Here is a 12,331-nt window from a genome sequence, read left to right as displayed (position 1 = left end):
GATGTCGATAGACATTCAAAGTAAACACTCCTTTGTTTGGGTTGTGCTCCAGAGCACAGTCAGCGGCTGCTAATGGATTTTCTCCCAGGCTTAATCCATGGCGCAATTGAACTGATGTTTCTGGACCCACTGCCATCCATTTTCTTGGATTGGACACATTTTCAGTTTGGCCTTACCTTTTGCGCAGAGCTGCAGTTTGAAAGACCATCTCCATTATGTGGGTTGTCATACAGTATGTGTGTCATCCTGGTCACATTCCTGTGGCCCGACAGTATCAATGCTGACCCCAGAGCTCCAGCTGCAGTTATCCCTCCCTGACCCCGAGCTCCTGAACACCGAGCCGCCGTCTATTACTCTCGCTGACTGTTTCCTCAATGTTGATAAGAAAGACCATTTGTCTGCTTCGGCTTGAGTAGCCGAGCAGGTAATCAATACAAAACATTTTCCGTACTGCACAAGTTCATTAAACGTGGCGCTGACACCTGTTAGTGTTTTCTGTCAGCAGGGCGCCATCTGTCCCGGCCTTATTGATAGGACCTGGTCACGGCCAAGACCCTCTGAAACCAGGGCTGTACCACACAACACTGATGATCATTAACTCCAAGAATAGGTTTCAGACAGTTTTATTGGACTGATCCCATGTCTCAGTGTAGACGTACCGGAGGATTGTATTTTATAACAAAATGATCCTTTTGGATAAACACAACTTTAGATAATCACACCATGGAACACTGACAGATAGGTGCTAACATGGAAGAAAAGTTTAATATTGATTTAATGAGTCAAATGTGTTCTTTTGGTAAAAAGTACCACAGTGTCCCAAAACTTGAGAAACCTATGTGCATATTTAAATCAATCACGGCCCTCCTCGTTAATTCATTCCTATCTACCTTTTGAAAATCTGGTCCCTTGTGTGCAAAATGAAACTATTGAACTTCAAACAAACCTCATGAATAATCCTGCTGAGCTTCTGTTTAAATTAGACGACTCAGATTGTTAGATGCTGGAGTTTAAGCTCAAGAGGAAACGATTCACATAGACATCCACTTGCTGCTTGGCCGCCACGTAGTGACGGGCCATTTGAATCACTGAGGTCACAGAGCTTGTTTAATCAGTATTGTTTCTAGGTAGTATTACAGATGTTTAATGACCTCTAAAGGATTTTATATTCAACCTTTTTAAAGCAGATTATGACATTTGCTATATTCCGTATTCCTTGGTTTTCCGGACAAGGCTTAGAAACAAAATCCTGCTGGGAGATGTAAAGAAAGTTTAATTTAACAGTTAAATTAATTAACAAAATTTTTAAAATACATGTACTTTTTTCGATGGCTAATGAAATATTTCCTACGGGGGCATAGCGACACTGCGGGAATTCGGACACATGACCTCATTATTTCAAAAGTCAGTTTGAAGTTTTCGTTCATGGAACTGAAGTGTCAGCAAAGAGGCAATGATACACTCTGTACCCACTTTATTAGGTACAACTAGCTAATAACATATAGTCCTGTAATAAATTTATCTTTTTGGTGTTGTTGAACTGTACTTCAGAAGTTGGAGGTATCATACAAGACTACATTATTACCTTCTCTCTGAATCAATTATTATACTTAAAACTCTTTATATTTAGATTTCCTGAAATATGTATGAAAAATGTCATTTTTTATGTAGAAGTCAGGCCTTTCAGTTTTTATTTTAAATGAATGTATGAGGAACAGAATGTGTAATAACAGTACGGCTCGCTGTTGAAAAAGTGAGTAATCTTGTCCTTTCCTGTCTGTGTGTGTGTTTCAGGGCAGAGGAGGTCGGCGCCATTATGGCAAATCTTGAGAAAGCAAACCAGGTGAGTGCAGTCTTCCTGTGCACTGCTCTGATTGAGATGCTCCTTCGTTAAGGTAATCACTCCTGTAATCAAGCCTTAGCTTTAATTAGACACCCTCCGTCCTGTGCACCCCCCTTCCTCCCCCTTTCTACCTCCCCTCCCCTGAGCCTGTGATTAGTGAGTGTAAACCTGAGCCCCCGTCGGTGGGCGCACTATGGCAGCACGGCTCCACTCGGCAGAGAACAGGAGACTGCCGAGCGCGATTGATGCCGGAGTGCCGAACGCCGGGGTTCTTAGTTATCTCATTGCCTTGATTGCTTCCTATCCCGGTGATGCTTCTTTTCTTCTGCCTCTTTCTTCTCCCCTCTGCTTTCCTCTCGCACTCTTTTTCTCACTCTGCTGCTCTCTGCCAGCAGCTCCTAGATAAATGTTCTCAAAATGAATCATTAATTAGCAGGCCGGGTGTGACAGAGCAGGTAAACAGTTTGGGGAATAAAGTGGGCTGACTAAACAGCCCCCTCAGCAGAATAAACCGGTGGCTGCACTCGTCTGTTCGGGCCCCTGCTCAGGTTTTCGCTCGGCTTTAAATTTCCTAGCAAGGGCGCCTCCTTTGATTTATGTATGTGCTCTCACCTTGATCATCTCATTAGCCAATTGATGTGGCTGGTGTATGAAAACTCTAACGCTGTGATACCATGTCTGTGTGCAGAGAGCAGAAATGGCTCAGAGGGAAGTGGAGAGGCTAAAGGAGCAGTTAGCCAGTGCCACCATGGGAAGCAGCCATCCAGCAGAGGGTACTAGCCGGGTAAGAGTGCCACTACTTCACTACATTGCAGCTACGAATGCAAAAGATTTATTACAATGCATATGACTACTTACAGAATATTATGTATTGATATATATCGGCCATAACATTATGACCACTGAAAGGTGGAAAAAATGGTTCAGGAATGGATTGAGGAATACAAGTTAACAAGGCCTCCAAATTCCCCAGATATCATGACATAAAGAATCACAAAGGATCTGCAGCTAACATCTTGGTGCCAGATACCACAGCACACCTTCAGAGGTCTAGTGGAGTCCATGCCTCGATGGGTCGGGGCAGTTTTAGTGGTAAAAAGAGGGACCTACACAATATCATCATAATGTTATGGCTATTTAGTGTGAAAGCTTTTATTGTTTTTAAAAGCACTCATGAAGGCATTTTAGCATTCAGCTTACATTGTAATGCATAATTGATAAAACTATTGATTACACTGGTGGAGAATTATATATAGTTATATAGAGAGCAGACAAGAGACCAATCCTGCATTATAAGTAGCGTTATCTCTGATATTTTAGGTACATTTTGAGTTTTAATCTGCTTCTACTAATGTTTTTTTACTATTATGTTTATTATAATTATGATTTTATGCAACTTCTGTGTAGTAATCATTACTCTGAGTAATCAGTACTCTAGTACTAATTCATTCTCAGATGGAGACTATTAAACAAATTATGAGCACCACAACATAATTTAGGGGCATTTGTTCTGTAGAGATCTTCACATTATGAGATGTTAGATTCATTTCAAATGGAATGGAAATGTTGAATCTGTTGCCTTATTATCGAACTCTTGAGTTTATTAAAATATGGTATTAAATTTGACCTCATCATCTTTGCAGAAGTCATGCATTCTCACTTTCCTCTCTCTGAATAACATCACCACTGCAGAGGTTGTGATTAACTAGCTGCCTTCGCTTCCTTCATCACTTTATCTTCCTCCTCTTCACACCCTTCTTCCCTGTCAGGAGAAGAACGAGAAGGGTGACGTGTTGCCCTCCCAGCTGGAGGCCGCCTTGCTGGCTAAAGACCGCGAAATCCTCCGCCTCCTCGAAAATATTCAGCGGCTGCAGTTCACACTGCAGGAAGTTCAGGAGACCTCAGCCAATCAGATCCTAGAGCTGGAACGCCAGCTGGCCTACAAGGCAGAAGCTATCGAGGTGAGGGGTGACATTGTGACAAAAACACCCTCTGTCCTCCGTGACGCCGATAAAAAATTAGTCTTAGTAAAACATGTTTCTTTTCTTTTTCCATTTCAGAGATTAGAAGCTAAACTGCAATCCCAGATCGACTATGAAGAGATTAAAACTGAGCTCAGGTGATAATCAGTGTATTTGGAATGTGTCACTGATTCACAGTAATATTAATATACTGCAGATCTGAATATAAGACTTTGTCTGCATGTTTGTTTCTGTCTGTAGTATCCTAAAGGTAATGAAGCTGGCTTCGGCAAATGGCAGCTCAACCCAGGTATTTATTCTGTCTTACTGTTCACACAACAGTAAAAGAAGTCTTTTACCAAGGTAGACCTTTGGTTTCCTCTTAATGTTTTCTGGTGTCTGGGAATTAAAAACTGCAGCAGTGCCATTGAATGCCTCACTGATCCATCATCCATTATAAGGATATCGACAGCCACTGTAATTGATTAATCGAAAATTAACATCTTGTGTGTGTGTGTGTGTGTGTGTGTATAGGATTCTGCCAAGGCTGCAGAGGCTCTTCTGCTGGATAAAGAGGCGTTTCTTCCATCTCACAAATACCTGGTGGATAAGACCCGAATATTGCACAGCAATGGTAAATAAATGTCTCTCAAGCATAATTTTCTGTCGGTTTAAACGATTCAGTGCACAAGCTTGTGCAGTTTTGAGGGGCAGTAGGTTTTGTCATCCTCTAAAACCTCCACATAGTTCACTCAGTGCTTGACGCTCACTGGTCAGGCTCAGTCGATTCTGTTGTCGATTTTTTTTCAGATTTAAATCTCTGTGTATAAAATGATGTAATGTGGATTTGCAAGGCTAGAAAGCAAGTGAACGATAACAGTTAATCTGATTTCACTGTTGCAAAAGCCATGAAGCTGTTTGCATCGTATACAAGCTAAGTGAGGAAGAATGTGTTTTCTGTCATCAGATGACGACCATTCTGAGGATGCAGGCAGGGAGACAGGCCGACCGCCAGGCTCCCACTCATCCTCCTCTCAGGCAGACAGTCGGGCCTCCCCTAGCCCTGGACCCCCAACCCTGGATGGCTCCTCCTCCAGCCACGATCTCCCCCGTCCCTTTTCTGTGTCGCCATGCTCCGGGGACCGACTGTCAGGAGACCACATCCTCCACAAGCAGCTCCTTTCTCCACACTTTAAAAAGGAAGGCCTCATGGCCTTCCCCACCGCCCTCTATGCAGCCAAAGTTGCCCTCATGTCCGCCTCTCAAGGGTCTGTGGGGCCGGGCAGCGTTGACGCCGGCTTGCCCAGCGATCAGTCAGAAAGCGGCAGCTCAACTGCAGGAGATGATGACCAACTGGACACAGCGGAGATCGCCTTCCAGGTGAAAGAGCAGCTGCTGAAACATAACATTGGCCAGCGTGTGTTTGGCCACTATGTGCTCGGCCTCTCCCAGGGCTCGGTCAGTGAGATCCTGGCAAGACCCAAACCTTGGAGGAAGCTGACTGTCAAAGGCAAAGAGCCTTTTATTAAGATGAAGCAGTTTCTCTCTGATGAACAGAACATCTTGGCACTGAGGACCATCCAGGTTCGCCAGAGAGGTGAGTGGAAGATGCTGGGACAGAACACAGAGAGAATGGGTAGCATACAGTATACAGTTAGATAAAGTATACGACAGGTGACCCTTTTTAATTTTCTTATTGTCAAATAAGCAATAGGCAAATCCCATCAAAAACATCTGAACTAACAATGATTGATCAGATTGATTGAACAAGTATAACATTTGTAGCCAAATGCTGATTGAACCAGTTGTGTCATAGTAGCTTTTACAAACAGATCAGTGGACCATTTCTTCATTAAAATGAACATGGGCACTGGTTTTTAAGTCGACCTCACATACTGCATCTTGCTTCTGGAGCAACAAATGTGTATTAATCCACAAGGGAAAATAGTTCCCAGCAAATATACAACGTACTCCTGTATGAGCAATGTGTGCTGAGAACTACAGATGGCTTTCTATTTTTGTGTATTTGTGTGTTGAGTCTTTTTATAGGAATTGTACAGCAAGTCAAAGCCGAACATGCAACTACAAGTAGTCTTGCATAAACGAATTATCATCGTCCTCAGCCCTCACCTTTATTTTTCCTTGAAATAGATTTTTTAAATCACGTGTTTAACAGGTGATGTGTGGCCAAGGCTACCAAAATAACCTTTTCAGAAAAAGCTCTTTTCAGAGGGTTGTAAAATTAGAGTCTATGAAGCAACCATGTACCAGTACGTATTTTTAGTGCAGACATTATCGTGCCATCTTATTGTGGTGACTTAGCTCTTGGACCTGTGTACGGTTAAACCTTCTAATCTACTTGGACCTCATCCTTTACTTCTTCACGGCTTCCTCTGCCATGTTTATAGTGTTACTTTTAAACTTTGTTTTCTCCCTAGATTCACTGCGTTTGAAAGTTGAGCTTCCCGTATACTGCAACCTCAGACAGCACGCGCTCAAAGGCAGCCATTGATCTAGCAGTCAAAAGCAAAGCCTTGGAACTGCTCTCTGATCAACCATCCCACTCACCCCCTCCTTTCTCCTCCCTCTCTCTGTCTCTATCTCTTTCTGTTACCCTCTGTGGCAGGGAGCATCACTCCACGCATCCGAACTCCTGAAACTGGGTCAGACGACGCTATTAGGAATATCCTAGAGCAGGCCAAGAAGGAGATCCAGTCCCAGAGGGGAGGTGAGGATTAAGCTGCGAGTTATAAATCACATTTTAAAGCTGTATTGATTTTTGTATTTATTGACAATGATTTTGATTTTGATCTATTTTGATCATAGATTGGAAAGGAGATTTGAGAGTGCGTCAGTGTCAGCATGTGGGTCTTTCTTGTTTAGGTGATGGCAAGTCATCTCTGAACAGTTCATCAGGCAGAAGCAGTAACGGGGCAGGTAGCAGCTCTGACGAAACCATAAAAAATATCCTAGAACAAGCTAGGAGAGAAATGGAGGCCCAGCAGCAGGCCCTAATGGAGATGGAGGTGTGTGGGAGGGCGTCGACTGCCAGCTCAGGGGTTCAAGTGGAACGTCTGGGGCCCCCTGAGCGCTCCAGGGGCCTGCCTTTACCCATCTCCATCAAGCAGGAAGAGGGGGGCTGTGTTACAGTGTGCATGGCCAACTCCATCAGCAGCCCCCAGACACCGCTCAGCGTCCTCTCCCCAGCTGCTTTCGTCCAGAATATCATCCGCAAAGTCAAATCTGAAATTGGGGAAGCAGGCACCTACTTCGATCAGCACTGGTCTCAGGACCGTGGCTCTTTGGGACTCGGAGTCAGCTCTCGGCCTTTCAATTCGGTCTCTCCGGCCTTGTCTTCCTCTTCTTCTGGTCCATCTATCCTGCCCCGACCCTGGCCCCGTCTGGAGAATGGTGAGGGTCTTCCCAACAGTGAGGAGGCCTCTGCGGCTGAGGATGAGCTGGGCCTGGGCAGACCAGTGGAGGTGAAGGTGGAGTCAGATACCTCAGTGAGTGGTGAGTCCCCAGGACCTGGACCAGGACGTCTTTCCTACTACCCAGCATATATACCCCGTGCGCTGAAGCCCACCGTGCCCCCCCTGACTCCAGAGCAGTATGAGATGTACATGTACAGAGAGGTGGACACCATTGAGCTGACCAGGCAGGTGAAGGAGAAGCTGGCGAAGAACGGCATCTGTCAGAGGATCTTTGGTGAAAAGGTCAGATGTTAATCTCTCATATAAACTCATCCATGCTGCAGTATTAACTGTTAACTGTGAATACAAGAATCCTTGCTTACAGCAGGAGAGTATATACTTTATATTAACAATTCTGATATGCATTTAAGATTAAACTGAATATGTTTTCATGAGAGACACAAACTGGTAATTGTAAGGAGCCACAGACACAAAATAAAAGTAATTTGTTGTGTCCCATGGTTTTAGATCTTCATACAGAGTGAAAGATTTGACTGTGGTAACCTGAGTAAACACAAAACACATTTTAATTATTTCAGCAAACAAAGGAAAAAGTCATCTGAGTAAAAAAGTAATTGCCTCTTAAACGTAATAACAGGTCCCACTAGTTTAGCAGCAATATCTGCCGCCCTTCTTATAATTTGATAAAAGTACCTCACATCTCTGTGAAAGACTTTTAGCTGAGACGGAGACGTCACGCTTCCCGTGATAATATCAAATCCTGAGCATCCCTATGGTACCTCATGTTCAGGTATACGTCCTAGCCCTATTGAAAATACGTTTTAGTCCGACTGTAATCTACATTGTCCAAAAAGTTCTCATTTTAATTAGCATCCGCAAAAGCCTTATGGTGCTTTTCTCCAAGTGTGAGATGGAACTGGATTTTGCTTGGATACTCTATCTTTTTGAATACTGGTAAACGGTCTGCACTTATACTTACTTGCTAGTTCATTAGGTACACTAGTGAAAACACTAACTCTAACACACTACATCCCCCTTCATGATTGTTACAATATTAATCAGGTTAATGTTGAAACCGTGTCAGAAAGGTGGTAATTCAATTTTCAAGATTATTTTTCAGGATGTAGTTTGTGGTGCTGTTAAACTGTATTAAAATTAAACTCACAAGTGTTTCTGTTAGCCTAACCCACCGATTAAACAGGGTTTGTCAAAATAATAGGAACATACTAAAAACTACAGCCTCCGTTATTTTAAACAACTACAGCTTTCTAATGAAAGGTAAGCTATTCAGCATTTGTTTAAAATAAGCTAAGCCTTGGTGCAGGACTGCTATATTAGAATGTATTTCACCAGTGTACCTAATGAACTGGCAAGTGAGTGTTTCGCACTCTTCAACCTTAGTGGTTCTCAGAGTGCTTTACAAATTTTCCTGTTCACACACACACTCATTCCATGGTGCCGTGGAAGGTGTCTTGCCGAGGACATGCAGACCACCCACTCTACCATCTGAGCCACAGCCGTCCGGGCATCACCATTGTACAACACTATTCTCCACGCAGATAGCTCTCATTGTGGTTTTGTGGGTTTGTAAGTCTTCTCAGACTAATGGGTTTCAATAGCTCACCTCTTCGTCTCTGTGGCACCGTGTGCTCCTAAGAGTTGGATGCTGAACAATTAAACTCAATCTAGTCATTAGTTGCATTTTTTAAAAAAAACTTAAGTCTCATCAAATGTGTCATCCTTCAGCCAGATTTTTAATTTCATCAGAAAATGATATATTCGCAACACAGGATCTTATTAGCATTTTGATCGTTCAGCCCCAGAAAATGGACCTACACTTCTTAATAATGCCTCTAGGCATCTTCCTTGGCATATCTGTGATATATTACTGTATTATTGTAAGATTGGATAAAATATAGCAGGTTCCATATTACATAGGTCTTTCTCCAAGTTGTAAATACTTGACTGTTAATTTCAAATATTAAATATGAACTTGTTTCCGCTTGAGAAGGAAAAAGAAAATGCTGTTGCTTTGATTACATCTGCACTATTAGTTTATGACAGCAATGTCTTCTCAGAAATACTCCACAATAATACAAATCATAATGTGGCAATTCAAAATCAGTGGATGCACCTTGATAACTGTCCTTTAAGTCGAAACTCAACCAACATAAACATTTATGATGTTTTGTTTCCCTCTAGTGGTTGTTTGGTGAAAGTGCATCAGTGAGGTTGAATTATAAGAACAAATGGTTTTCTTCTTCTCTGATAGTTGTTTGGTTTCAGTAATGTTACAGACAGTGTGTTTAGTATTAACCCTATGTTACCTGTGACTGTGTGGCACAGGTGCTGGGGCTTTCACAGGGCAGCGTGAGTGACATGCTGTCTCGACCCAAACCCTGGAGCAAGCTGACCCAAAAAGGTAGAGAGCCCTTCATACGCATGCAGCTGTGGTTACTGGATCAGCTAGGACAGAGCCTCAGTCAGCCCCCGAACCAGGGCCCCGCTCAGGGTGAGACTGCATTTTAAACACCTTTATGGATACAAACAAGCAAGACTGGTTGATGGACTGTTGAGGTGTCAATATTGAAAGAAATCTTGTAATTTTATATTCTCTAGTGGATAATATTATCAATTTTGTTTTTCCAGATAAAAGCCCAGTGACAGCCCATTCCTCACCCTCCCCACCTCCTAGTCCAGCGGAGAGTCACCCAAGTCCGTTGGTTGAACCCGTCAGTCTCTCCCTGGAGAGCAGCAAGGAGAATCAGCAGCCTGAGAACCTGGGCTTGGGGTTGCCCACCCACCCAGAGGGAGGAAAATCCACTCCCAGTCTCATGGCCCTACATCAGCCCACAAACCCAATGGGCATCCAGGAGCTGGTGGCCATGTCCTCAGAGTTAGACACATATGCCATCACCAAAAAGGTGAAAGAGGTGCTAACAGACAACAACTTAGGTGAGACTGAGTTCACACTGTGTGCTTAACTTGATGCATGTCATCAATACAGACATCAGTCTTGCTCACTTTGTATATACTGTTTTCCTACAGGCCAGCGTCTTTTTGGGGAGACCATTCTGGGTCTGACTCAGGGCTCAGTGTCTGACCTGCTCTCCAGGCCCAAACCTTGGCACAAACTCAGTCTGAAAGGCAGGGAGCCATTTGTCCGCATGCAGCTTTGGCTCAACGATCCCCACAATGTTGACAAGCTGAGGGCCATGAAGAAGATGGAGAAGAAAGGTAGGTATCTAGGGTGTATATTGTAATATATATATCTGTACAAGTAGGAGAATGTGTTGGTGTTTTGTAATCCCATTACCCTGAATATCCCTGTCTTCCCTCTAGCTTATCTGAAGAGGAGATATGGGCTGCTGAGCACCGGCTCAGACAGCGACTCACCCAGCACTCGTTCTGAGTGTGTGAGTCCAGCCCTGGCCTCGCTGGACTTGTGTCCCTACAGCCAGGTGAAAAAGCCTCGAGTGGTGCTGGGAGCTGAGGAGAAAGAAGCCCTGAGGAAGGCCTACCTGCTGGAGCCCTACCCATCTCAGAATACCATTGAGATGCTGGCCTCACAGCTCAACCTCAAAACTAACACTGTCATCAACTGGTTCCACAACTACAGGCCAGTAATGCCATTGTTACCTTTACTTACAGATGTTTTATTGTTTTCATTGTTTCTGTACTCTTAATTTACGCTGCAACTGAATATCTCAGATGTGAATAAGAAATGTAATCCTTTAAATATTCTCATCTGTGAGACATCTGTGACTTGAGTGACCGTTTAACAGAGGGGTTTGTGTGCAGGTCCAGGATGAGGCGGGAGGTCTTGATGGAAGGCCTGCCAGATAATGACACGGATGCTGAGCATCACAGCTACTCCCCCTCAGTGACCAGGAGCCCCCACTCTGATGGAGAGGAGAGGAGGCTGCAGCAGCCCTCAGGACACATCAGCTCCAGCCTTCCTCTTAGTGCCAACACTGCACAGCCTCATGTCAAACAGGAGGCAATAGACAGGGAAGATGGGGGGGCGGATGGAAGGGAAGGCTCTACGAAAACGTCAAGGATTCAGTGTTTTCCCACAGCAGTACCGTTCCCGCAGTTGAAAAGCGAGCACGAGGATTCCATCGTTGGCTGTCCTGAGCCGCTCTTGGCTGGCCAGACCCTTAGGCAGGATGAGGGGATGACCAGCCAGGCACAGGGCCTGTACCCTGGTGCAGTCTCCATAGACGGTCCACAGAGAGCCAACCAGTCCCGGCATGAGGGGGAAGAATCTAGAAAGTCACCCGTTGACCCAGTCAGCTTCAAGGCTTCATCAGAGCCCTGCCGCAGCAGCCTGGAGGTCTCCCTAAATTCCCCCTCTGCTGCATCTTCACCCGGCCTCATGATGTCAGTCTCCCCTGTTCCCTCCTCTTCAGCTCCCATATCCCCCTCGCTGCCCAACCCTCCATCAACGAGCACCAATCACAGCCTGGACCCTAACCCGCTCCCTCCCTTCCAAAGTCCCAAACTCAACAGAAGCACTCAGAGACGCAATGAGAAAATGGCCAACCTCAACAACATCATCCACAGGCTAGAGAGGGCGGCCAATCGAGAAGAAACACTGGAATGGGAGTTTTAAGTCCACTTTAGTTGTATCTAGCCCTGTCGACCCTTGTGGCACGCAAGAGAGTCCCAGACAGAAGCGTCATGAAGACTTTGAATGGAGCTTGGCTCCTGAAGGCCTGTCCTTTCAGACTGGTAACTCATAGGAAATGGGAACTCAGAGCTAAACATATGGCTGAATTCCCTACAAGAACTTAAGAGTTAAAATTTATAAATGTGTATTTGTTTTTTGTTTTCTTTTGATAATGCATACTACTTTTAAATATATGTGGCAGCACTAGCTGTTGTTTTACCTATTGGACTTGACATGAAGACTTTTGCAGCTATGGTGTCATAAAATGTACACTGAAGTTCTGTAGATTGCCACTGGGTGAGATTAAAAAAAGACCCCTGTCTTAAGCCATTAAAAGCACTATAACTATTTGAAAAGAGACATTGACCAAATTTGCTACTTTTTGAATAGCAATTTTTCAGATTTTGTCTGTAAGACTGGA

General features: G+C 44.2%; 1 protein-coding gene across 1 annotated transcript in view; it reads left to right on the top strand.

The window, feature by feature from the left end:
- The window catches only part of cux2b (cut-like homeobox 2b), a gene marked incomplete at its 5' end in the record, with an annotated part of 80,510 nt that extends 68,488 nt beyond the window's left edge, over positions 1-12,022 (top strand). Inside the window, 14 exons of the mRNA XM_084551173.1 lie at positions 1,795-1,843; positions 2,532-2,627; positions 3,613-3,804; positions 3,904-3,962; positions 4,066-4,114; positions 4,339-4,438; positions 4,772-5,401; positions 6,431-6,532; positions 6,688-7,520; positions 9,585-9,750; positions 9,888-10,193; positions 10,287-10,475; positions 10,581-10,857; positions 11,040-12,022. Coding sequence (XP_084407299.1) covers positions 1,795-1,843; positions 2,532-2,627; positions 3,613-3,804; positions 3,904-3,962; positions 4,066-4,114; positions 4,339-4,438; positions 4,772-5,401; positions 6,431-6,532; positions 6,688-7,520; positions 9,585-9,750; positions 9,888-10,193; positions 10,287-10,475; positions 10,581-10,857; positions 11,040-11,853 — 3,862 coding nt within the window. The 3' untranslated portion in view covers positions 11,854-12,022. The remainder of the gene's footprint in view (positions 1-1,794; positions 1,844-2,531; positions 2,628-3,612; positions 3,805-3,903; positions 3,963-4,065; positions 4,115-4,338; positions 4,439-4,771; positions 5,402-6,430; positions 6,533-6,687; positions 7,521-9,584; positions 9,751-9,887; positions 10,194-10,286; positions 10,476-10,580; positions 10,858-11,039) is intronic.
- Between the last annotated feature and the right edge of the window lie 309 nt (positions 12,023-12,331).

This window comes from Chelon labrosus (assembly GCF_963514085.1).
Source record: "Chelon labrosus genome assembly, chromosome: 9".
In the NCBI taxonomy this organism is placed as follows: Eukaryota; Metazoa; Chordata; class Actinopteri; order Mugiliformes; family Mugilidae; genus Chelon; species Chelon labrosus.
The sequence above is the reverse complement of the archived record's forward strand: the minus strand, read 5'-3'. Positions and strand labels throughout refer to the sequence as shown.